The 27,552-nt window shown below is 34.0% G+C and overlaps 1 protein-coding gene across 1 annotated transcript in view; it reads right to left on the bottom strand.

Annotated features, from left to right (window-relative positions):
• Positions 1 to 356: 356 nt before the first annotated feature.
• FMN1 (formin 1) overlaps positions 357 to 27,552 on the bottom strand; it is a 132,344-nt gene continuing 105,148 nt past the window's right edge. The window contains exons 14-17 of the mRNA XM_061998578.1: positions 14,040 to 14,091; positions 10,600 to 10,749; positions 1,775 to 1,859; positions 357 to 1,042 (exon numbers count right to left, since the gene is read on the bottom strand). Of these exons, the coding sequence (XP_061854562.1) occupies positions 998 to 1,042; positions 1,775 to 1,859; positions 10,600 to 10,749; positions 14,040 to 14,091 (332 nt within the window). The 3' untranslated portion in view covers positions 357 to 997. The remainder of the gene's footprint in view (positions 1,043 to 1,774; positions 1,860 to 10,599; positions 10,750 to 14,039; positions 14,092 to 27,552) is intronic.

Here is a 27,552-nt window from a genome sequence, read left to right as displayed (position 1 = left end):
GCAAGACTTTTATTTCTTCCTCAAGTTTTACTTATTAAATTATATACATATATATATGTTCGACACATTCTTCATACAAATCTAGAGGGATAAGAGCAGGCTACATAATATATTTTGGAATGAGATAGTCACTGTTTCAAATAAAGTTTTAAATAGAATTGAAAGCCCAAGATGTTTAACTTCATGGAGATGTATTTTAGTTCACTGAATAGTGACTAATAAAACTATCCTTTTATGGAACTCATATTTTCAATATATACTGAAATAAAAATATAAATTAATCTTTTTTCTTTTGAAGCTCAAAATTTAGGAAATGTTAGGTTGAAACTGTAAAAATAATAAATTAGTTATGCCATCAATCATAAAACTAAAAAATTTGAAGTTATTCCTTTTCCTGTGCAAAATATTGTTCCCATTTCAATGTATGGCATAAACTGAACCTTCTATAAAAATATTTGTAGTAAAGTAGAGCATAAATCTATAATTACATTTTTAGCTGTTTTAGAAAGATGAATCCAGTACTTAGACACTATAATATTATGTAGAATCAGTCAATTTTACCTTCAGTTACTGATGAAATAACAAGTATTATGTTAATTGTCTTTTTTGAGCTGAATGGCAAATTTGCTCTCATCGATACAAAGCCCTGTAAATAACCTACAGGTTGTTAGTTGTTACTCAACTCAGCACCCAAAATGTTCATTTTAGCTCTTTCATATTAGTGTAATATGTACAATAGAGTACTTTAAATAACCATTAACAATCAGATAATTTAAAGCAATGTAAGGAAGAGTTACAGAAAATAATTTTGACTTCCCATGTAAAAATCTTCTTAGAATTCGCTCTACTGAATGCACAAACCCATCTGAAAGAACTGAAAAGTCTTTAGTGGATTGTCTTGGAATAGATCAGCAAAGCAGAATTCAGTATGTAACATAAGGTGCTCCCTGGGCCATAAGTAAAGCATCATGCAAGGTGTGAAGTCATACTATTATTTTCAGTTGGCAGTCACATTGGCTTCCTTCTGACGTAGCCTTTCTTTCTGTTAAAGAAAAAGAAAGAGTTTTCTTATCATTCCTGTCTATACTTTCCCATCTCCACACAAGTTGCTGTAAGCATTTGGTCAGGAAGACTGCAAACTACTAAACAAGTCATAGTAGATTACTTAAATGGTAGGGTTTTGTTTTTTGTTTTTTTTTTTTTTTTAATTAAAAGAGCGTTCAAGGAAAGCTCAGAACATGTTCAGTACTTACTGTAGAAAAGATGAGCCTGCTTTAGGTACACACTTGTCAAACCTTTAAAAATACACAGCACCTTGCAGTGTAGCTGTGGAAAACCAGATACATTTCAAATTCATGTGAATTTAATGTCTTCTCTTGTCTGGAATGGCCTTTGCTGACATAAAATCTCTAATTTAGCTTTAGCTAAATTGTGATGTTTAATGACCTCTTCCCAAGCAAGTGTAATCATTCATATATCTGCTGCCTGTCCTTCAACCAATATACTGTGCTGGGAATCAAAATAATATACTGGTTCCTCCATGTACATTTCCTTCCCTTAGCCTCTTGCTTCCTGCAGTTTGGGAAATGCTGATCTAACCTATGTTAGACTACCACAGAGCATAAACCTAATGATTTGTCCTTGGGAAGAAAATCACTCTGTTCAAACTAAGACTACTATGTCATCCTTAAACAACAGTAGAAACCTGCCATCATTCTGAATGACAAGAACAGTGTCACAAAAACCCTTCTCAATGTCATACTGAGAAACATACCAGGCTAGCTGTAGGATTAATTTTCTTTGTTTCAACTTTCTTATCAGCAGTTAGCTTGCTTACTGATTGCTGAGCCACTTTAATTCTGAAACAAAATACAGGAAAAAAAAAATTATTAGATTCAAATAAATTAAAGTAATCTTTGCTCTGCTCGGTATATATTCTTTCTGTAAGAACTATGACTACTAACTTTTTCAGGCAACTTAGCTCAACAAACTGCCATTACTGTTCAAAGACACTTAAGAAAGAATCAAAAGTAGCTAAAAGTACATTTATTAAATAGACAAAATCAAAAGCAAAGAATGATGTGCCTGTATTGCTCATGGAAAATGTCACCAAGCAAAGTTTTTTCTGTTCTTGCAGGATTTGGGTTTTATGGAGTATCTGGGATTTATGGAATATCTTTCTCACTAAAAAAGCTGAAGTGTTAAGGCAAGAAAATAATTCTCTGGGAAAAAAAAAATAAACCCAAAAGCTAGCTAGCTCAATCTGTTTTATATATAAAATATACTATTTTAGTAGGCCATTTGCAGGCTACACCTTATATTTCCTCTGAAAACTTTGAAATGAAAGCATCTGCCAGTTTTTCCTTAACGTTTTCCCCATTGCTTTACACGGAATTGACTGTCCAGCCACATTGATGTGGTAATAGGAGAAGAGGCAAATCAGGAGTTCTTGTTTAGGGGTAGTCAAACCTGTCTTGTGAGTAGCTACAGATCAGTCTTCTGAAAGCACTATTGAGATAAGGTGAAAGAAGAACACAGATCTGATTCTTCTGTTTCTTGCCTTGTTTCTTGTCTCTTCAGGCCTTGCATACAGCACCCTTGTTTATGTGGTGATTTAACAAGAAACCAGAAATTTAATCAGGAAGAAAAGGAGTAACAGAGAATTTAAAAATTCTTCCTCTTGCAGACAGCAGAAAAGGCAGGAGAAACAGTGATGAAAAGGAAAGAAAATTCTTGGCACTTCTCAGACAGGATAGACTGCTCAGCTATCAGTGACTTTAAAATACTGGTCCTATAAATACCCAGTTTACAATTCTATATGCAAAATGCAGAAGTCACAAATGAACTTTTACAAAAAAAAGGGAACTCAGAAAACCAATTTTCACTAACACACACCCGAAATCAGTCTTTTACTAGAAACAACACATCTTGGGTCTCTTGAATTGAAAAATTATGCTTTTGTCTCCAATTTCATTTTTTCCACTGGCAGAAATAATTGCTATGGACAGTGAAAAAGTATTTAAAATACCATGTCCAGTTCAAACCACTTTCGACACACTCAATTTTTGAGGAATTTTGGAAGAAAAGCAAAAAGGGAAGTGGATTATAGCTGCAATTACTAATGTGTACTTCCTTGCTGGAACACTAGCAGCAAACTAGATTCTTTAAAAACATAGAACATATGCATAAGTTCATTATTGTGTTTATCAATGCTCAGTGTTGAAACTAAAATTACATTTCTGAGCTATGTATTTTAGAAGCATCACTGGTGCTGTTTCACTTTCCAGTGCTTACGAACAGGAAGAAATGGTTAAACTACTTTCAAGTAAACTTATTTTCAGCACTGTTTAGCTGCAACATTGATTCAAGCTGTAAGTACATCTTCAAATACACAAGCAGAATTTATATTCTGTACATTTTAAAATACATCTGAAGCCTTTTAAAGACTTATTTGATGCTCCCTGTTTCTACAGGTAAAAAACTATGCAGCAACATACCATTTCAGTTTTGTAAACCAGCATAGAGTACTTAATGATAGATAATAGCACTCACAGCATGCTATTCCTCACAGCTACAAAGTTTATGAAAAGATGGAGACTTTTTTCAAGTGACAATATTGAGGTTCAGCAGAATCACACCAAGACACAACTTCTAAATTCTTCCCTATTTTGAGCACTATTTATTTTTTATCATCTTTGGTTCTAGGAGTATTTTCTGAATAGTTTTTAAATGTTCAGGGTCCATATTTTCATCTGAAAGGAGAATTCTAGGGATTATAAACTTTGAGACTTTAAAGAAAATTATGGCTGTCACTGATTTAGACCCATTTCTGTGTATTTTATTTCATATTTACAGTTTCCAGGAAACTTAGATCTTTTAAAAATAGAATTCAATTTGGAATATTAAACAAAAATCAACTAGTTCACTGCCAGGATTTGAATCATGGTATATTTGGCTTATAAAAATGATAGATCAATTACATATTACACTGATGGCTATATATTACAGCCATCACTTTGCTAACACATGACTGACAAGATTATCAGTCATTATTAGAAACACAACTGCATAATTTTAAAGGAATATAATTACTTTTGATTTTAAAAAATCAGATGGCTCAAATTTAAGAAAGTAGCTATCTCAGTAATTACATCAGTGAAGCATCCATGCTGTAAAGATGTCTTATAAATGAAAATAATTGTTCATAAACATGGACAGGAGACAAGAATTGTGTTTGCAAGAACTATCATTGAAATTAAAAAATTGAAATAGTATGAAAACTATCAAATTTAAAATCATAAAACTTACACTCACACACAGACACACACACTGTTCTTTACCAATATCCCACTCAACACAGGAAAGACCTGTAGGAGTGGGTCCAGAGCAGGGCTGCAGCACTTCTCCTATGTGCACAGACAGAGTTTGGGTTGTTCAGCTTGGAGAAGAGAAAGCTCCCAGGGGACCCTATTGCAGCCTTTCAATGTTTAAAGGGGGCTTATAAGAAAGATGAGGACACACTTTTCTGTAAGGCCTATTGCAACAGGACAAGAAATAATGGTATTAAAAAAAAAGGGTGTAGATTTAGACTCGATATAAGGAAGAAAATCTTTATGATGAGGGTGATGAAACACTGGAACAGGTTTCTCAGACAGGTGGTAGATGCCCCATCCCTGGAAAGACTCAAGGTCAGATTGGACAGGGCTCTGAGCAAACTGACCTAGCTGAAGATGTCCCTGCTCACTGTAGCGGGGGGGACTAGATGACTTTCCAATCCAAGCTATTCTATGATTCTATGATCTGAAATTTAATGTATGCACAACATTTGACTGAGTCTGGTAGTGAAACAGATCAGTAAAAACAAACATCACACAAAGAATGATTAGATAGCAACTAACAAACTCAGTTAATTCAACTCAGAGATGTCTTTTCTCTCTTCACTATATATTTTTTTCTACTAACCTTTCCTTAGCATAAATAGAAATTATTTCTCATTTCTATAAACACAAAATAGCATAACTTTGTTTGAAAAGTGTTTCATTAAAATACTAAAAATTGTAAGTATGTTAAAATTAGAAGTAAAATAAGGATGAATAAGGTACAGAAATAACAAAATTAAAGTACATTCAAAAGGATAGAGCTACACTAATAATATTTTCTGATCTTTTTTTGACCCATATATTATGCTATTAACCAATCTGTTAATATACAATGCAATATACTAGTATTTCTAGTTATCTTCAAATAAACTATGAAATATATTATAAAGTTGTTTGAGGCATTAATTGTAGTTTATGAGAGTTCACGTAGATGTAAATTGTTAAACTTCTTATAAAAGTATAATCTTCCTTGAATACTCTTAATTGTTCAGCAATTATTTGTTTGAAGTCTATTTGAAGTAAAACAAAAGCTCAATGACAGAATGTAAAAACGTAAGGTAAATAAATATTCTGCTAAATTTCCCTTCTTCCTTGTGAGTAACTGCAGTTATATTAGTTGATGATGAAGGTGGTAGATTTTAATGTTCATGGTTTATAGAAATGATGTGGACTATAAAAGGGTTTCAGGGAATATAAGAAATCCACATAAGTCTTAAATTCAGTGTAAGGACCAACAAAATATCTAAAGAGGACTCTGAAATACATTACTAGAACAGTTACTGTAGGTTTACTAGACTAAGTAGTGTCCTAGTGATATGGCTTAGGGGGTGAGATTGACAAACTATGGGCTTAAAATGTTTACTCACTTCATCTTGTTACTCATTCATTACTTATTTGGTATATTCTACACCAAATAGAAGTCTACACATCTTTTAAATACCTCCAGGGATGATGTCTCAACCACTGTTTCCCTGAGCAGCCTGTTCCAATGTTTGGTAATGCTTTCAGTGAAGAATTTTTGTTACTATCCAGTATAAACCTCCCCCTCCAAATCTAAACTGAGGGGAGTGGCTGACACACTAGAAGACTGTGCTGCCATTCAACAAGACCTGGACAGGCTGGAGAGTTGCGTGGAGAGAAATCTAATGAAATTCAACAAGGGCGAATGGAGAGTCTTACATCTGGGAAAGACTAATCCTATGTACCAGTACAGGTTGATGAATGAACTCTTAGAGAGTAGTACGGGGGAAAAGGACTTGGGGATCCTGGTGGACAGCAGGATGAGCATGGCCCATCAATGTGCCCTCATGGTCAAGAAGTCCAATGTCATCCTGGGGTATTTTAGAAGGCGTGTGGTCGAGAGAGGCTCTCTACTCTGCCCTCGTGAGACTTCATCTGGAATACTGTGTCCAGTTCTGGGCCCCTTAGTTCAAGAAGGACTGAAAGCTGCTTGAGAGAGTACAGTACAGGGCCACCAAGATGATGGAGTGGAGTATCTCCCTTATGATGAAAGGCTGAGGGAGCTGGGGCTCTTTAGCTTGGAGGAGACTGAGGGGTGATCTCATGAATGTTTCCAAATATGTAAAGGGCAGGTGTCAGGAGGATGGAGCCAGGCTGTTCTCAAAGATGTCCAGTGATAGGACAAAGGGTACAAGCTGGAACATAAGAGGTTCCAAAGAAACATAAGGAAAAACTTCTTCACTTTGAGGTTGAGAGAACACTGGAATGGGCTGCCCAGATGGGTTATTGAGTCTCCTTCTCTGGAGACATTCAAAACACACCTGGATGTAACCTACACTAGGTGGCCCTGCTCTGGCAGGGGGGTTGGACTGCATGATCTTTGGAGGTCCCTTCCAAAACTTAAGATTCTGTGATTCCGTGATTTCCTCTTCTCATGTCACTTGTTACTTGGGAGAAGAGACTGGCACCCACTTCACTACAAATTCCCCTCATGTAGTGGTAGAGTGCAATAGGGTCTCCTCCTAGTCTCCTCCAGATTAAATAACTCCAGTTCTCAGCTGTAGAGATAATAAGGATTGGTAAGTTTTTTAACTTTGGGAAGTTCAATTAATACTTAATCTGACAAGAATCTCCTCTAGAGCCTTATCCTGGAGAAATAGTATCAGATAGAGTTCCACTATTTATAATTTGCAGGCATAGACTGAATAACTTGAACTAAGCATCCTACCAATCCTTTCTACTGAGTTTCTGTCATGTGAATTAATGTATATGGGAGCAGCTCACATGAACTGGACATCAGTATCTTTTGTACTAGGGATGAAATTAAAGACAAAGAAATATTTTTTTTAAGAAAGACCTTTTATAAAAGGTATCAGTAAAAAGCAGGACTTCTTTTCCTATTTTCAAAATGAAGTATACAATCCTGTTATAATGATTAAAGCATTAAATAATCATTAAATAGCAATTATGTGTCCTCCAACTATTGAAATAAACTTTGATTCTTTGTTCTTTCTGAATCCTGACCTCTAAAACTTGTATGTATGTTCAATCTGAAAGAGATGGTTAAATCTAGTATGGGAACTATTGTAGCAATCTTGTCTTTGCAGTGTAAGCAGTGCTTTAAATGACCATCAATAATTCTTTTTATATCATTATTTCACACTTGAAGAGTAATAGCCATAAACACATAATAACAATTCTTGTCACATATCTTTTGCATAAAATACAATCACAATCTGTGATGCGACTGTTCATTGCTAACTGTATTTTTTCTGTATTTGTACTTTTTCCCTATATTGAGACTTGGCAAGTGTATCCTCTTGAAATACACTTTAACAGCACTTGAATGTTATAGTATACTTATAGATAGGCCCAGAACCAGACACAGTACTCCAGATGAGGCCTCACTAGGGCAGAGTATTTCATATCTGTCTAGTTTTTTTTTTTTTTTTATCTGTAACTGTGTTACATTCCTAAATACTGTGTAAATTTTGTCCAGGAGACAATGATTCAAGTGTATTTTGCAGGCAGATAATTTGTTTTCATGGTAGGTTAAATGCAGGGCAGCTCAGTTAAAATGTTTCCTTTAAGAAAAGCCACACAGAAATCCAAATAGATTTCTACAGTTATGTTACATTTGGGAGTCAACTTGTTTTTAGACAAAACAAGCACTTGCAGCTGAGGCTGTCACTTAGCTCAAGGTGAGTTTCTTTTCCTGAAATTTAGAGATATTAAAGTCATCTGTAACACAACACAAAGTAGTTAGTTAGGCTTGAGTATAAAATATTAAAATTGAAATCTCAGATATTTTGATCTACTTTTATTACTATTACTTCTTAAACTAATGTATTTTAAATTATATCTTTGAATAATAATAGTTCTGCATCTTAAATTTCTGATATTTTGAGTGTAAATTTTATAATTTAAGAGATAAATTTTAATCCAGTATTATTCCTAAATAAATATAAACAATGAAATCTTTTTTTTGGTATCTACATGACTAGCTAATTGAGGCACATTTTACACTGGGTTTCTGTATCTCCTCCTGAAATGTGAAGGCCAATCAAATTGTAAATGTGTTCACATAAGGATATCAATAGCTTAGTTTCAGAAACCAATTTTGAAAGGATTGACTTGCACTGCTAATTCTTCCTCTTTAAAATTTCCTTCAAAACAAATTAATTGCTTCATGATAAACAGATCTTTTTAAGAAAACTTAATTAGAATCTTTAAAAATGCAAAACAAATAGTATGTCCAATTAATTAGTGAGTTAAGGAAGACAGCTGTCCATTCCTGCCATACTAAGGTTTTTAGTTACCAATGTGCACAACGACTCTTAGCTTGCTTTCAAACATTTTTGGACAGCAGTGCATCAACTTTTAGTCACATACTTTGTAAAATGGAACTGGCCATGACATTATAGGACATTTTCAGGTGATGAAAATGGCTTTTCCATCATTCTAAGCCATTGATGTCATGACATTCTTCTTTTCAGAAGCATGTTACAAAACAATTTAGGATTATGAAAACAGTACTTCTGTCATTCAAATTTACTCATCGTATAAGGCTCTTCATTTCAGCAACTCATTGTCTTCATAGATTACCCAAACTTTGAATGTAAAGGACAATGAATTGTCCTTTTGAGGTTTATGAAACTTTGTAAAAGTAATTTGAAGTGAATTCTGAAACCAGTCTACGTAACCCAGCACATTGAAGCATTATAGTAACTGGTACTCTGCATTCTACCAGTATTGCTTTACATTTATGAAAAGGAATTAAGATATCCAACAGAGGAGCTGATGAAATATTTATGCTGTATTTTTATTCATAGATTTTATTTATACAATTATTAAACCATGATAAATTCTCATCTCATCCCAGTAGGAAAGCACAGAATAGAACAGTTTACTTACAAAGTGATTTCTTGTTATATTAAGAAAATTAAGAAGTTATGTAGTATTATAAAATATTTACATGGCATTTCAAATCAATTTATCTGAAGATATCATTGTATGTCATCACCAAGGTACTAATTATGTAAAAAGGAATGGGTGTATGGTTGGGAGTTTTTTTTGGTCATAATTCAGCAGCAAATATATTGCTGAGGTGATCTTCAACTTGATAATAACAATCTACTGGTGACTGGCACAGTTTTTAACATATAAAACAAATTTGCACATTGATTTGGACATAAGGAAATAAAAGATCCTTTGTATCCTTTGTAAAAGTTTGCAGTTGTTAGCGTCTAAAAATTATTCTAATTATAATAGAAAATACAAAAGGCAAATTTCAAGTGTTAGTAAGGTTGATAATTGGGAATTTATACTTTGTACATTTTGTCCTTTATAAATCTACTTCTACGTGAACCTAAAAGCCCCACTGATCTGGAGCAAAATGGAAAAGTAAGTGTAAATGAGTTTACTACTTTTGCCAATATTTCTAAAGACTTTTCTCTAAACATTCATCAATTTGGAAAAAGCACCTGGATTTATATTTCATGTGGAAAGCAATTAATCCATTCTTTCCCAAAGCTTAATCATATTATCATTCTTTAGGACTTTTCAAATGAATTAGATAGTCTAAGCATGGTGTGCTCGTAGCACACCATGGGACGTATTTGTAAAAAAATTTAAGCTTCTTTAAGAAAATCAAGAAAATAATTGAAGGTTTGTAGGCTTTTTTTGGGTTCAGGTTTTTTTTTTTCACTCTAATAAAATCAGGAGACTGTGGTGAGATGTAGCGGCAAGTAGTTTGATGTCCTCAGCAGGACACCAAAAGTCAGAAGTAGTGCTGTAAATTCAGTATGGGGCTTCGACACTGTGCTAAGTGTGGCCTGAATCTCTGGGGCTTCCCTTTGATGCAATTGCAGTATATTAACTGGAAAAGCATTCACTTTTATTTGTCTGTACTGTCTGCAACAGCAATATCGCCTCATTTAGGCTAGTTCAACATGAAAATGCACAGAGAAACAATCTGTTACAAATTAGCACAGCTCCCCTTTCATTTTACTAGCTAGTAATTGGAAGGGGTTACAAAAGTGTAATTTATCAGATTATACATGTTTATCTTTTTGTGGGGACAGCATGCCTTTGGTGAATTTTCCTACGCACCCTGAGGGAATAATCTTTCCTTGATGTCCATTAGATCTGAAAGAAAACAATGACGCCTGTGAAATATAGGAGTATAATTTGTTGGGTTTGAGAAGGAACAGTTTCCCAGACATCTAAAATGGTATTAATGACTTTATTAGAACCTTACCGTTCCTTGGAAATGCTTTTGCTCTCTCGTTTCCAAACGGTCTTAAAGTCACCGCAGAATTCGTACCACACCGTGAAAACATAGTTTGGTGTAATCTCCTTCTCACCAGGCTTTGGCTTTATCCCAAAGTATCCCACTGTTTCTTCAAAGCTACAAGGGAGGGGGCAAAAAAACTGTCAACACATAAACCTACTGGGGAAATAGTTTCTCTGAGCGCTGATCCTGATTCAGTAGTCAAGGATGGTAATTACCATAAATCCCCTTAGCCTTGGAAACCATAGCAGCAATTCATGATGAGTATAACTAACCCTCCAACACCCACCTAATTCCCAGGAGGAAAACTTACAGATGCATGAGCCATTGTACAGTTCTGTCACACAGGTAAATCATGGCCATTCAATTTCATTGAATGAAAAACCTTGCATTTCAGGAAAGGCTATATTATATCTATTTCTTTAATTTTATTCTGCAGATCTTATTTCTATGCACATCTTATTTTCCTTATTAAGGACTATGAAAGAGTCACATGCCAATTCAGGAAAAAAATCTCCAGGCTTAGTTAAAAAGAAAATTGGGAGTAATATAAAATAAATCACAGACAGTGGCAATAGTCAGTTTGCAAAGATTTTACTGAAATTAAATAATCTACTTCCATGTGTATCAATAAGCAGATAATGGAGTTTATGAAACAACACTGCAATACATTAATGCTTAAAAAAAAATAATGTAGCTACTAAATTGCTATACAGCTGGATATTTTCAAAGTAGTGTTTTATTATGGACAATACTTCTGATAGCATTTTTACTGATTGTGAATTTTTAACCTTTATGATATTGCTTTGTGTAGGTGAAACAAATGAGTCACATGACTAAGAAAAAATCTAAACCCCCAAAAAAAAGTGAAAAGTATGTTTATTTCTCTAAAGGTTGAATCACTTTTCTCTGCAAAGTACACATAACAATCCTGGAAAGTTCAGTAATACTTATTAAAATAGTGCTAGCATTTTTTTAAAGGTAACAGCATATTCCAAAGTATCTCATTTTTCTTGAAATATTGTTTTATTTAATCATAAGAAAGTTGTATTCTTCTTTACAGACACCAATATGTCCTAAATATAGAACACAGGAAGTGAAAATCTTGTAAATAAAATCGATAAGAGATTTTTTTAAAGACTTCTAAGTGTCTTCAACTATTCAACAGATGTTACTTGAACAACAGAGAAGAGTTCAGCTAATATTTTTTCTTAACTTATAGTTGAATTTGAACAGCTCACATAGCATGTTTTCATATGGAATTGCCAAGAATAGGGTCAATTTTTTTTGCCTTAGGTTGAGATTCAAGCTTTAGTCCAGCTTGAATAATATAAAATAACCATAAAAAAGTGCAGAAGTTGCCTCAAAAAAATAAAGGAATATATACTCCATCTGTGTCACAAAGTAAAGGAGTCTGAATTTCAGCCACATGAGTCAATGTGGCTCATGAGTTGGCTTTGATCCTTAAAAATGGATATTGCTTCTAGAACATGATGAATATCACTTATTGCCCAAAATGAACTATTAATATTTTTAAAATTATTTTAAAAAAGGGAAGGGAAGGGAAGGGAAGGGAAGGGAAGGGAAGGGAAGGGAAGGGAAGGGAAGGGAAGGGAAGGGAAGGGAAGGGAAGGGAAGGGAAGGGAAGGGAGGAGGAAGAGAGGGGGAATAAAGGGAGGAGAAAGAATGAAAGAAAGAAAGAAAGAAAGAAAGAAAGAAAGAAAGAAAGAAAGAAAGAAAGAAAGAAAAGAAAGAACTAATACAGCTTTGATTATCTGTGTAAAGCATTCTGGGATTTCAAACCCTAAAACTACTACAATACCTTGGTCATAATCACATGGTTTAAACAATTTATGTCTTCTGGGTGATGTAAATTCCTCAGCTGTTCATACTCCTTGACAAGGATAGGTGAGCTAGAACAGCAAGACCAGAAACTCTCTTCTCAGGTTTGCTTAATGTAGCAGCAGCCCTGTTAACATTGAGGGTTCTTCTCCCACAGAACCCTTCCCCATCCCAGATGTAGCTAACACAGTTGTGTCTGCATATGCTGGGACTCTGAACTGCTACAACTCTCTCACACTCTGCCTTCATCCTGATACTTCCCATCCCGCCATATGTTCCATCTTCAGCCCTTCCCCCAGAAGCGCTGTTGTGCTTTCACCCAGTCTAATCTAGCTTCCTCGGTTGCTCTCTGACTTTAAAAAGTAACAGATATTTTAGTAGTAATTTAAAATGTTGAATATTTAGTTAGCATTTGAAAAACACAAACTTTGTGTCAGATAACTAATTCCTTAAGTCATCTGCAAATTAAGTGTAATTCCATACCCTGGAGAATTTACTCTGTTCTAGAAAGGCTACAAAGCAGATAGAATATGAAAGAATCTGTGCCACAAAAGGTAGATACGTAGCTAGGTAGAAAGGAAACAAGCCAGTCAGCCACCTTTGAAAACCGAAATTTAAAGGTAAAACCCCACTTACATCAGCCAATATTTCAGCCACTTTAGGCACCTTCTGCAAGCAAATGGATACAGTTCACCTAAGACTTGAACTGCATTTGGGAAGTGCTTGTCTATTTTCCTGACCATATAGGAGAACTAATCTAGGTGTCTGTTAGGTGGAGTGACTGGGCTCGGAAAAGTAACATTGCAATTCAAATTATCACTAATGTGCCTTTAGTGATCATGAAGAAAAAACACTGATGAGTTAAAAATTAATTTACTTCACTTGATTTATAGCAGCTCCATAGCTAACACAAACAAGTTTAAAGGCAGATACCTCACTCAAAGAACTGTAGTTTATTAAAATTTATTAGAAATAATAACTTATTGAATATTTTAACATTTATTTATAAATCAATTCATCTCATTTATCTCCCTATTTCACCTCCTTTGGCCTAAGTAGGGTACAGATATTCAGCCAATAAAACCTTTATGATTTCACTGTTACAATACATTCAATAGCCTAAGTGTTGACAGTTGTCAGTGAAAATTAAATACATTTTTACTACATTAAGTAGTTAATCAGTTATTACAGTATTCTATAACATAGATTAAATTAAAAATGGGATAGTTTGTATATTAACTATAATAGAAGTGATAATTATTTGCTAGTTTTCAATTTTTATTTACTTCTTATATTTAAAGGAATGCTTCCAATGACCAATGAAGGGTATAGATTTGAAAAAAGTCTATCTCAGTTCAATGTTGATGTAATTAAAACCTCAAAAACAGTACACCATTCAGCTAAAAACTCAACTGAACTTTTTCCTGGAAGATTACATGAGAATTTTTCAGATAGTCTATTACTTCTTTGAAGTACAGATCCCTTTTCCTATTTAGTGTAAGTCTTAAGATCAATAACATCTTTGACCAAAATAAACTGCTGGAAAACACTAGCAAAAATCTTACCATTTTTGTGCATCTTCCAAACTGCTTTCTTCTTTTTTACATTCTTCTTTAGCTGCCAATGAAAAACATTTCAAAGATATAAATTATTGCCATACTGGTTTAGAGATCTCACAGATTAAATGTCTCTTACATTTAAAACTGCATATCAACTCTAATGAAAGTGAGAAATATTTGCTAATTTTAAATTTTCATTTATTTCTGGCATCTAAATTAATGCTTCTAATGACAAATAAAAAGTATTGTATTTGAAAGCATTCATATTATTAAATATAGTAGTAGATGTTAATATCAATAAAAAGCACAAAATTAAATTTGAATTTCAGATTTTTAAAAAGAACTTTTTATATATTAATATTATTGTTGCAGATCAGAATTTACAAATCTAAATCTGTTTTTTCAGGACAAATAATTGAAAGTTCAATTGGAAATGAACAGGTACCAAACATAGTTAACACCAACTGTTCCATATAGCTATCACATTTTCTTCAGGAAACCGGAAAGTGAAAACACATGTACTAAGTTTTAAATGTATGGTATGTACATGACTTTTTTGAAAAAGCAGCCAGGAGATTGAAGTATGGTTAGTGAATCTGAGCCCTTCTGTTACAGAATGCTCACATCAACTGCTTAAAAGAATTTCAAAAGACAGGCATTCTGTTTTGAAAGTGTTTCCTGAGCTGGATAATTAAATGAAAGCACTAGATTTTTACAAGCGGTTGATCAATACAGTGAAGCAACGGTAGCAGAATATCACATTTATAAAACAACAGTAACATAGAAAATTTATTCCCATTCCACTTCAGAATAATCCTGTACGTGCAAATGTGAATATAACCAGCATTCAGACACTTCTTTACACAAAGATAAAGAACTGTATCTTTTCGCTGTTCAGGCTACAGAAGTGCAATTGAAATATAGTTGCAAATTTCACAGACAAGGCCACTGAGAAATTGATTCTGAATTATTCCATTTCATTATAAGGCTACTGACACAGAGGTTTGTACTAAGTTAAAATAATTAAAAAACTATTACTTCAGAACATCTGCTGTTAACAAAACAACTTGATTTTAACTCATATGTTTACCTATATTGGGCAAGTGTGTTGGAGATATTTAATCAGATATTTTCAGTATGGCAAAAGCCAGAAGCAGTGTTGTGTGTACAAAAGGAAAATGATTTATTATATATGATAATAAATATATGGTTTGCAGATAGGTTTTGGTGCTTACATTGGATCACATTGCTCAGGGAAGTTGTTGAAGTCACCATCCCTGAAGATATTCAAAAGACATGTACATGTAGCACTTAGGGACAATGGTTTGGTGGTGGACATGGCAGTGCTGGGTTAACGGTTGGATGTATTAAAGGTCTTTTCTAATCTAAACAATTCTATGATTCTATGAAACTAGTTTCTATCAGGAGGAACCTAAACAGGAAGCTCTACAGCAAATGCACTCCAATACTGAATAAGGACTAAAGGACCAAAATAATACTTGAGCCTTCAGACAGCTTCAAAACATGACGTGGAGATGTTAATCTCAAATTAAATCTAATATGAAGCTTAAATCTCTGCTGTAAACATACTGGCCTCAGGCCCTGCTGCTTCAATCTGCTGATCCAATCCTATTGAACCAAATTATTCCATAATGCAGATGTTTTACATTACATGTATATAGATTTAAACAGAGGTCCTTCAAAATTACTTCCCCTAAGATATATTTGGAGACACCCTTCTGTCTGGCCTTGGAGTCATTAGGTTTGATCAGCTTTGAAAATGACAGGGAATTGCTGGATGCAAAGTTTGCTGTCAGATCTCATACCTAAACACAAGTTCTTAATATGCTCTACTGCTTATATTTAGTTACGTTCATATCTTGAACAATGTATCAAATCCTGTCCTATGACAAGCAGAAAATCTTAATCATATATGCTTTGAATATAGACATGAAAGCTAGGATCAATGAAGAATTTTTGTGTCTTCCTCCACACAAGAGCCTTGAAAGGAAAACAGGTATTTAGAAAATAGTTCTAATATGCTGTAAGAATAGTGTTTTGTAATACAGTCAAGCTATAGGCTCTGATGACCAGCCACTAATCTTATTCATCTTGCTGTCTATCTCAGATTCTAAGAGAATACATGGACTGTGATCTTAAGGAAATTGCTTTATGGACCTGAGATATTTCTGGTGACTTCCTTTTACTGAAATGCAGAAGTAAGAATTTGAAAAGTCATGATCCTGTAACAGTTCTAAGAGTGAAATAGTACTAAAAAAAAACCCCAACTTATTTCTTCTACATATTCTACTTGTTGAGGTGCTGAGGATGGAACAGCACACAAAATGCTACTTTGAATGAGAAAAGAAATTACCAGAAAATATTTCTTTTTAATGGGTTTAATGTATGCATAGTAGCTTCCAATTACAACAAAACCAGGGCTTTTTCATGCATCAGACTACTATGAAACAGTTCCTAAAACAACAAAGGAAAGAAAATATTGGATAGTGGCACAGATTGAAAGTTGGAGAAGGTCAGTAACTAAGACATGCAAGCACAGAATGATGAAACTTTTTGCATTAAGAGGGGAGGACAAAGAAAGAAAATGATTAGACACAACTGTACAAAATCTCACTTACTTCTGCCTCTCAGTGAAAATTTTTAACTTCCTGAGTCTGACTACATAAATTTTCTTGATTTTCTCTCTGACTTTAAATATATGAATGCATATAAGAAGGAAAATTCACACAGGTCTACTGATCTAGTTGTACCCTTTACTGGTTTCTTTATTTTCCAGTATCTTACTGTTTTCAGAACTGAAAGATTTGACACATGACTTTTTATAACTTTTCTATACATTCTGGAGCAATGACAATCTTCAAAATTATAAGAACACTCAGATAATTAGGAGTTAGGATGCACACATCAGAACTCTTATTTTTACATTCCAGGGCTGAGTTTACGTGCCTCAAAAATGTATGAAGTTTTAGAGACTGGTAAATTATAGGCTTTTCTGCGGGGGAAGAGAAAAACATTCTAAATCAAGATATTAGATTTTTTTTCCACGTGGAAGGAAATAGGTCTTCCAACTAACCACAATTAAGAATAAGACAAAATCTACAATAAGACATAGACAAAAATAATCCCAAACCAACCAACCAACCAAAAAACGCCAAAACCTGACAAATCAAAACAAATCTCCTAATGACATTCCTCTTTGAACTTCATAGAGCCTGGACAGAAGCTGTTAAAATAGTTACTCCAACATTTTCTAGGCTCACAAGAACTCATATTATTAGCCAAGACTAAAACCTCTTAAGCAGTCATGCTGAAAGATAGGCAAAAGATTAAATCCATCCTAGAAAAATACTAGCCCTTTAATCGAGGGTTGATGAAGAAAACGATACTCCCAGAGCGATTCAGTTGAGTTATCTTTTTCAAAAATGCCAAACATCACATTCTATGACATTATCAACAAAGGAGACCAAGAAACAATAGATCTTATTTTCTTGGTGTGTTTTTTGGCATGAATGCATAACACCGTTTGATAACAAAGGTCTATATTTCTTAGAAATTACCCATTGCTGTTATCCTGAACTCAGAACACTCTACTGCTAAAAGTATAATATATGTATTTGCACTCTCAAGTACAATTGTCAAACAAGGGACAATTTTCAATAACCCTGTTTAAACAGGGAGTATGCAGAGCGGAAGAAAACATTGAAAGGTGGCCTTCTAGGTGAGTAAGAAGACTAGAGAGGATCATTAAAAGCTATATAGGTGTTCTCTGATTTTGTACAAAATTCTGGATGTGCTAAAATTCCTAGACACTGTAGTAACACACAGAACAGCAGGATTAACAGTGGGATTTTTTTAGCCATCTCTGGTTTTGGTTTCCATAGATCTGTTGCCAATGAAACTTTCGAAATAGACAATTTTTAAGAAATCCTTTACTCAAGACTTCATGCACTACGAGTAGTAATGAGGAAATAAATATTTTCAGAGTTGTGCTTGCTAGCACATGGCAGGTCTCTGAGCTGCAAAGAACTATCATGAACGATGTAACAATATTGTGCTTTTCTAAGGATTATCATTTTAGAGTCATAGTAGTTTGATCCCAGCCATTAGCTATGCACCACATAGCTCACTTGTCCCCCTTCTCCAACAGGGGGGTGAGAGAATGAATAGGCAGAAGTCAGAAAACCTTACAGGCCAAGCTAAGACAATCAATAAGTGAAGAAAAGGAGAAGAAAAAAACCCAAGTGATGTAAGGGCAATTACTTACCACCTCTCCCAAATAGACTAATGTCCAGTCAGTTTTGGAGCAATGCCTACCTCTCCTAAAATCCTTTCTCTTTCTTTTCATTGCTGAGCATGACATCACATGCATGAAACATCCCCTTGGTCAGTTTGAGTTAGTTATCCAGGTTGTGTCCACTTCCTACTCTTACCCACCCCTGTCCTACTTGGCGCGGGAATAAAGTGAGCAAAAGAGCAAGCCTTGATTTGCAACTGCTGCTAAGCAATAGCCAAAACACTCCCATGTTATCAACACATCCCCACACTAGATGATATGGAAAATATTAACTCCATTCCATTCAGGCCCAGTACAATAGCATATAGCCATATAGAAAAATCATTGTAGATTAGTCTTAAAATTTAGACCAATTAGATAATTTGAACATTTTTTATCCATAAAAATATAGTTGTAGTTATTTTTTAATATAGTCAAGGTGTCCAGTCACTTGATTTATCATATTAAACAATCTGCAGCTTTCAATGCAGTATGAGTTTTTATTCTTTAGCTGATGATAGCAAAGCCAATTGCATGTCTAACAATACAAAGTGTTTATCACTGTTTTCAATTTCCATTTAATCTGTTTTATTATTAGTGTTTTCTTATTGTCTAGAAGAAGATAGGAACCTATGTAAAAAGGTCATGAATAGAATACATAGCAAATGTTATACAATAATATTTTGTGTACTCTAGCACATGAAAATATATTTCATTACCTGACACTACCAGAGCCTGCTTTCTTGAAAATGTCAGTTTCAAAGGAATGGAAATGCAATTAATAGAATCTTTTCAACAAAATAAAAAATGTCAAGTGCAAACAAGTATTCATCAAGATATAGCTATGAATACAAGAGAATATAAAATCAGAAAATGGATAATTTCCATCTATTTTTTTATTTTTCCATTATCAAACTGGAATATACTGTGTTTTGAGAACATGGCTTGACCATCAAAAATTGAGTACGGAGACTGTAGTTTTAGAATTTTTAAAGTCATGTAAATTAAATGTCTGATTTATTATCATGTGCTACTAAGATGAAGTACATACATACATACATGAAGTACATTTCATACATACTGAATTGAATTTTACAACTGTGTTTCTTCTTGAAAGCACATATTATAATAAAGCATTTAACAACCTAGAGTAGAAAAGCTTTCAGAATTTAAGTATTCAAAGTAAAAATTTATTCTGCAATTTCAAACATTTATACTTTTTGTTCTAATTATTGAATAGGCTTACTCAGTAACCCCAAAAGTTTTTAGCAAATTGTGATGTATGGAGGAGGTCTGTATCTTGTTCTAGGAAGAGAGATACTCAAGAAAAAAAATCTATGTACAGCTATACATAAACCTCTCTACATCATGAAGTTAAATTACTTTTTACATAATGCTATGTTTTGGGACATAATATTGCTTTTAAGTTAGTTCTATAGAAAACAATTCTTATTACTTAGGATTTGACTTCATATTTAGTCATGGCAAACAGGTGAGAACACATACAGTATATAACATTTTCTGTTGTATTTTGGTTTTGATTGTACTGTATTTGATTTCAAAATTGACAAATACATACTTAATATGACTGCAAATTATTTCACTTGACTACTGTCCACCACTCTCATGCAGGAGCTTTTTGGACTTATAAAAATTTAATATTTCAGAAATAATAGAAAAAATTAACTGTTCTGTGTACAGATTCCTAGCAACTAATTTTTCTAATGTGTACTACTTGATTAACTTTTGGTAGTTACTAACTTTTAATAGGTAGGCTATAGAATTCAACAGACAGTCTGGAAATTACAAGTAAATATTTAATTATATGTCTAATACAGTTTTCTATTCCAGTATATTAGAAGGCAAAGATCCCCAAACCAAACAATCCCATGCCCATCAAGAGATTTTTCTTCTATGTTATCAGTTAATCAAGAAGGTCTGAGAGCAATGGAATCAATGTAACTTGGTCTATTGTGGATCTGTATTTTAGAGTTTGTTCCCAGACAGATTCATTAATGTTCAATTAAGGGGTGAATTAATGATACAGCCTTTCTCTCCCTGGAAGGCTAATAGGGTCACTCTTGTCTATTTAGGCACATATTTTTATTAAGATTTTAAGAGCTTAATATCTTAGGATCTCTAAATCTGTCACATTTGTTCAAAATTGGCCAGTGCATTAAAACCTATTGGCAGGGGAACAATCAACGGGCAATGTGATCACTTAAGCCTTGTTTCCTTTACCTCTTCTCTAGATGAGAAAATATCACATTTTTAACATGAGACTTGACTGTGCCCTTTTTTAAGGTGGTTTAAATACTGAGACAGACATCTTAAATCCTTTCAAAACAATCTTCAGAACACTTGCTGCCATGAGGACCTAATCATGCTTCTCTGACATAGTCCTTACAAGTTTATTTTCCTTTGCAGTGGTACCAAAAATGTTTTAAACTAAGAAACTCATATCCAATGACGAAAATGTACAAATGTTTTTATTGTACAAAGAGTCTCTGTGCATCTTAGGTACTTGTCAAGGACTAAGTAATTAACATTTACTATACAGAAATTATTGAACATTATAAAAGATTAAACATTTTAAATGTTACCAAATATTAACAAATTGTAGACCTTTGTACATATAAAGAGGCACACAACACCAGCAGATTACACTCAAGCAACACATTCAAAAAAGTGTTTATTGTCATAGGTAATGATCTTTTAAAAGTGATAATGCTGTCTATAAATGTGCCAGAAAAAGTATGGAAGATTGTTTCACCAGAATATTAAAGCTATGAAAAAAAATCCATAAAGTCTTATATTTCTCAAAATATCTGTTTCTTAGTACAATGCTTCTATTGCATTCTATAAGAGCAGACTTTAAAATTCATTAATTTAAAATTAAAGCTATTTTTTATCAGCTTTCACACATAAAGGTAATTGTTTCATTAAAATTAGGGCTAATATTAGTCTTCCTTTCCTGTGTTCTGAAGTTATTAATTGCAAAGCAAGAATTAACAGTATCTTTTATCTATTTAAATGACTTATTCTAATTAAACTATTTGAAACTACATTCAGTTAAAATGATATCAAGACATTACTCACAATTTTGGTTCCAGAGAATAAATATTTTTAAAGCCTATTAGTACTTAAACAGTACAGAATATATTCTAATCCCAATTTCTTTTTAATAAATTCTTAGAATGTTCTGGTCTAATTCCAAGTTTAATCTTTGAGATGACTAAATGTATCTAAACAATTTATGCAACTGAAAAATTTGTTCTAATCCTTTCAAACAGAACAAGGTTTAAACCAATCTGTTCTGTGACTGGGAAAACTAACTATGCAGATTATCTGTAACTACTACCTCCTGTTGTAAGCAGAAGTAAAAACACTAAGGATCAGCACATTTTTATACCAAGGACAATACTTTTAAATTGTCGAATGATTATTAAAACCAATAAGAAGCAGGAGGTCTTTTAGAAAAACACAAGGATATAAAAAGAAAACTCTAATGGTGAACCAATAGCTAATCCAATGGATAAAGAATGAATAATTGTATAAATAAAATCAAACTAATTTTAGACAAGCTTGTGAAATTTGTGTCCTGAAAACTTTTATGAGAGAAAAGCCCTATCATTGTCTCTTCTTGTGGAATGATAACAATGATTTATGAAGCTAAAGTAATTTCTGCTGTTTGAGCTCAGTCGAGATTGGTTTCACATGATCAGTTAAAGTACAGCAATACGTGATGTATAGTGGCCCCACATGTTTGAACACACTAGGACAAGCTCTTCTAGGTGATCCAAAGGATGGGGGTGGGGGCTTAAAAGCTGCTGCTTCATTTTCGATACATTTTTCCCTCATTAGGATACACTCCTTGTGCAAAGTAAGCCACTTCTGGTGGTCAGGAGCAAAGTCTCATTGTAAATACACAGCAGGATAGTGGCAAAGCTGAGATTAATTCTCCATAGATTTATATAGACCTTTCTCACTGTTGATTGCTTGTACTGTTTCAAAGGTGAGCATGTTGCCTTTTTTTATTGCTGGTTACTGACTTTATTCCAGCATATGGTGGTTGGCGCCATGACACAAAGTGAACATTTTATACTAGAATTAAAGTGGATATTTGACAGTTTCTGTCAGAAAGTTCAGAGCAAAGAATTTGCGAGACAAGATTTATTACTTATTTTATATGAGACACATCTGTTTCTTTGCTACATTTCTGTTTAAATAAAAAAAAAGCAATGAAGGTTCTTTAAGAAACAAAGACTGTCAATAAAAAGTATGAACAGAAAAAAATACATTATTGAGAATGAATTTAATCATTCTGACCTTCTAAAAATGTGCTTCTAGCAAACACGGCAGTCATCTTCCCCTTTTTGTGCAGTCATATAGAGAGAGTGGGGGAGGAGAATTTCAAGCCCAAACTGATTCTCAGATACATAGCTCCCCATATTTAAGGGTAAATCAAATCAAAATGAAAATAAAAATAAATCTAAGTATAGATATCGGATATTCACATTCAAAAGTAAGGTGAAATATTAAGGTAGATTTTGCCTAGATTTTCCCTGATGTGGAAAACTTAATCTCAAACATAAATATACCTTATCCAACTCCCATTCAGCTTTAAGTCAATGACAGGGCAGGCTCTCTGTGCTAATCTAAAGGAAAGGAAACATTTTATAAACCTTTACTGATAAATTTTACCAATAATAATAGGTAATCAAATAAAAAAAAATTTTATAGAGCAATTTTTCCTTTTAGCATTGTATTCTTTAATGTTTAAAGTTTTATACTTGGCCACAGAAGCTAATGCTGTGTCTAGCCAGATATCCCTGGATGTCCTAGGGCATTAGGACACTTTCTGATACCATGTTACGTTATGTTCTAGAGATGGAAATACCTGGAGGGAATTTTGAGATTTTAAGGCATTCTCAAGAAGAAAGAGTTTGACACAGTCTTTGTATAAATATTTATGTCCTAAAATATGGTATACAGTAGCTGCAAAGATGGCCTTTAAGAAGTATTTTTAGGCACTTTCAAAACAGCTGACTTGGGATAAAGTTTAGCTGACAAATCTTGATGTTTAAAAATTTTAATTAATTTAGATGCTGTGAAATGCTTGTACACACAAAGATACTGTTCCAACCAATTCCATACATGCATCTGTATTGCGTCTGGGATGGTGGTGAGTTTCCACAGCAGCTCTTGTAATCTGTGCCTTTTGTTGGTAGCTAAAAATGTGCATTGATAGCACATCAATGTTTTTGCTACTGCTCGCACAGCATCAGGGCTGTCCCTCCAGCATTCCTTCCCCTACCTTCACGAGTAGCTGTGGCTGGACAGGATCTTGGCAGGGGCCAGGGCCAGGATACATGACCAAGGCTGACCAAGGAGATATTCCATACTATATGATGTCAGCTCAGCAATATAAATTTGGAGAGAGGAGCAGGAAGGGGGGCATGATTCATTTTGGCTTTCCAAAGCAACTGTTATGCATACTGAAGCCCTGCTTCTTGGGAACTGGCAGGACATCACTACTGATGGGAAACGGAGAGTAACAGCTTTATTTGCTTTTCTTTGTTCCTCATGCATGTGGCTTTGCTATTTCCTTATTAAACTGTTTTTATCTCAACCCACGAGGCTCCCGTCTTATTTTCTCCCCTCCCTGGCTTGCTGAGGAGGGGGTTGATAGAGCGGCGTAGTGGGCACCTGGCATCCAAACAGGGTCATAGAATCAGAGAATCATAGAATGGTAGGGTTAGAGAGGACCTTTAGAGATTATCTAGGCTAACCCTCCTGCAGTGGTAGGTCAATCTAGATCAGGTTGCATAGGAACACGTACGAGTGGGTTTTGAAAACCTCCAGAGAGGGAGACTCCACACCCTCCCTGGGCAGCCTGTGCCGCTGCTCCATCATCCTCACAGTAAAATAGTTTTTTCTTATATTTAAATGGAACTTTTTGTGTTCCAGCTTCATCCCATTGTCTTGTTGCCAGATACAATGTCAAACCACCGCAGCATCTTTTAAGAGAAATAAAACTACTGACTTCTAAAACTGTCAAAGTTTTTAAAAAGCAGTACTGTAGGGGCCTTTCACAGGAAAAAGGTACATTTTAAAGTATCTTGCCCTGGAATCTGAACCATTTAGGCACAAAGATATCACAGAAGTTGCAAAAGAGTCTGAAAGATGGATCTGAAATCAGACTTTTCTTACATTTAGAAATCTGTCTTTTATCACAACTGTAATCTCACAACACTATCGTCAATACGTTTTTGCACTGCCCTCCATTTTTGAGAGTTTAATAGCAACGTGGTGCTTTGTCTTTAACTAGCTTCAAATTTCTAAGAATTGTCTTATGAACATTGTGATTGTCAGTTTTGTTCTCAAAACAAATGATCCTGCAACAACCTGTTCAAAAAGTTTGGGCCTTTTCCTAGGAAGAACCTTCCTTCCGATGGCTACTTGCCGTCTGTCCTACAGGTTTTACCTGTTATCATTGCTTAGAGAAAGGAAAACAAAGTTTACAGAGAATTTCTACAAATAAGTATATCAGATTAAGCATATTATTGTCACTATGAATTTGTATTATGGTAGCAATAAAGGGTAATTCCAAGGTAAATGCAAAGAGTATGGTGTGAAATTAGAGTACCAGGGACAAGCATAAGGTGAGAGAGACCGATGTGATAGTAGGTATTAAAGCCTTTTGAAATCAAGTATGTTTGGGCCTTTCATTATTCTTTTTTACTCAGTTCTTTCTAATTCTTGACTCTGCTCTTTCCTTACAGTCATATCTTCCATATATGTAAGTACTTGCTCATAAGATATATAATCTAAAGTGAGCATCTTGATTTCCTGTCAAGGAAATCCTTGTCTGGTTAAATGTTATTAATTCTCAGCACAGTGTAAGATGAGGATGTCAGTAACAGAGTAAATCCAGACAAACTGCATGCTAGTGAAGTGACTACAGTACAGAGAATAATGACACAAGAAGATGAGCAGATAAACAGGAAATCACACAGGAAATCCATAAGAATACAGTAAAGAAGAAGAATCCAGCTAGACTAAAAGTCTAATAGGATCCCTATGAGAAACTAACTTACATAACCTACAGTTCTGTTTCTCTATAAGCCTATGATATAGACACTGGAAATAATTCAGTGGAACTGAACAGAAAACAAAAGTTTTGATGAGAATGTAAAGAAACAGTTAGGCTCCAGACAGGTGATAGTGGTTATTTTACATGTATCAGTAATTCTACTTATAGATTTTATAACTTATCATATACATAATTGAAAAAAATAAGTCAAAAGTATCAACACTAACATTAACTATGTCATACATTTGTTATTAATAAGAAATCCTTCACGAAATGCCAGTGACTTTGTAGCAACGATGCTAATTCAGTACAACATCAATTGACTATAATGCTGGAAGGAATATCATTGTCTCTTGACAATGTCTTTATCTTCTAAGAGAGGATGACATTGGACTTATAATACACATATTAATGGAGTGTAACCATCCAATTTTTTTAGTAAGTCATGATATAGTGGAACTGACTACAACAATTTGATGTATATGTTTCAAAACTAATGGATTGAGCTTCCTGAAAAGTCATAGTTTTAATTAACATCCATTTTCAGGACCTTGAGGCTAGTAATTCTTCTCATACTGTAGAAGGAAACATTCATTTCAGAGAAAATTCTTGTTCTTTGAATCAACTCACTGTCAATATTGCATTAGTTAGAGGCATATGGATACAATCACATTCCAGGACACCTTGTTTGGTGTCTTATAGACAGAGGCTATTGTCTAACTATACAATCTTAGAGTACCACAGCAATAAGGTTCTGTGCTTTGCAGACTCATGCCAAATTATGTAAATTACTCTTTCATATGTTTAAATACAATGATCTTTGAGTGATGAAAACAGTTATGACTGTCACAAACAGTTTGAAAGATTAAAGAAATTCTGCTGCTTGCATATAAAACATCATTCCAGATCTAAATACAAACTTTGCCTGGTCTGGGAAGGATGAAAAGTTTTAAGCAAACATTATCACTGCAAGGAAGTATGACATATTTTTTATGTTTGACACTGGACATAAATATCCCCCCACACTGTTTAATGTGAGAACTGCACATGTGTGACAGAGAAAATAAAACATCTCAGTGAAAACAAATGAAGGGGAAAAAAAGAGTTATGATAAGTAGAAGAGAAAATAAAGATTTGAAGTTAAAATTCTTCGTATTTGTAGAGTTTATTCACAAAAAGACGAATCAGTATTTGATATGAAGACTGGATAGCTGCAGAATCTACAAGAGTCTGATGTCATGTAGAACTGGTTATCTTCGCAAAGATATGTTGTTTGGTTGACAGAAGCTGCTTTGTAATTGCAGGTGACAAATTCAAGTCAACTGAGATTCTTGTAAGTACTCTTGCTCTTCTACTGTTCTTTAAACACCATAATTTAAGAGTCAGCTCTTCCTGGAATTGGGTACTCTTAAATATTCTTGACTTTCTTGCTTCACTTATTCAGTATTAAAATGTTCAAGAGCTTTACAAATAAAATGGTAACATTTTATTTGTAAGCACAAGTACCATAATCTTATGTGTAGAATAAGATAGAGGAGTGCAACACTAATGCGAAGACAAATACGTGACTTGGTTTCATATATATATATTTCTCAGGGATTTCTGATATTTTGGGTAGTCATTACAGTCAAGCTCTCTAAACCTCCTTTGAATAAGGACCTAAAGCAATCTCTGTATTTTTTTTTTAAATTAAAAAAAACCCAACATAAAGTTGCCAGATGATAACAGTACCTTGGAGTATTTTTGACTCCTGTTTCACCACTACAAAATGATTTTATCATCCTGCTTTATACTTCATAGGCTGTTTTGATTGAAAGCAGTGGAGTTTTGAGTGGAAAGACTTTTTTTTATTTTTTTTTTACTGTAATATAAGACATTATACTATCATCTTTCTACACTAATGTACAGGGTTACAAACTAAGAAAGGAAAGTTTCTCTCCTGGGTTAATACAGCAGGTGCTACCAGATGAAGAGATCAAATCACCATGTGTGAGCACCTATACCACAAGAACACTTAACATTAAAAACATATATATACCAAGGAAGAAGCAGGAAACAATGAGCAAGAAACTGAAAGTCTGTCAGATGAACAATAGAGTTAAAGATAAGTTAGTGGCCTAAATTTCTTT

The sequence above is a fragment of the Colius striatus genome, chromosome 6 (assembly GCF_028858725.1).
Source record: "Colius striatus isolate bColStr4 chromosome 6, bColStr4.1.hap1, whole genome shotgun sequence".
Taxonomy (NCBI): Eukaryota; Metazoa; Chordata; class Aves; order Coliiformes; family Coliidae; genus Colius; species Colius striatus.
This window is presented reverse-complemented; position numbering and strand designations above follow the sequence as displayed.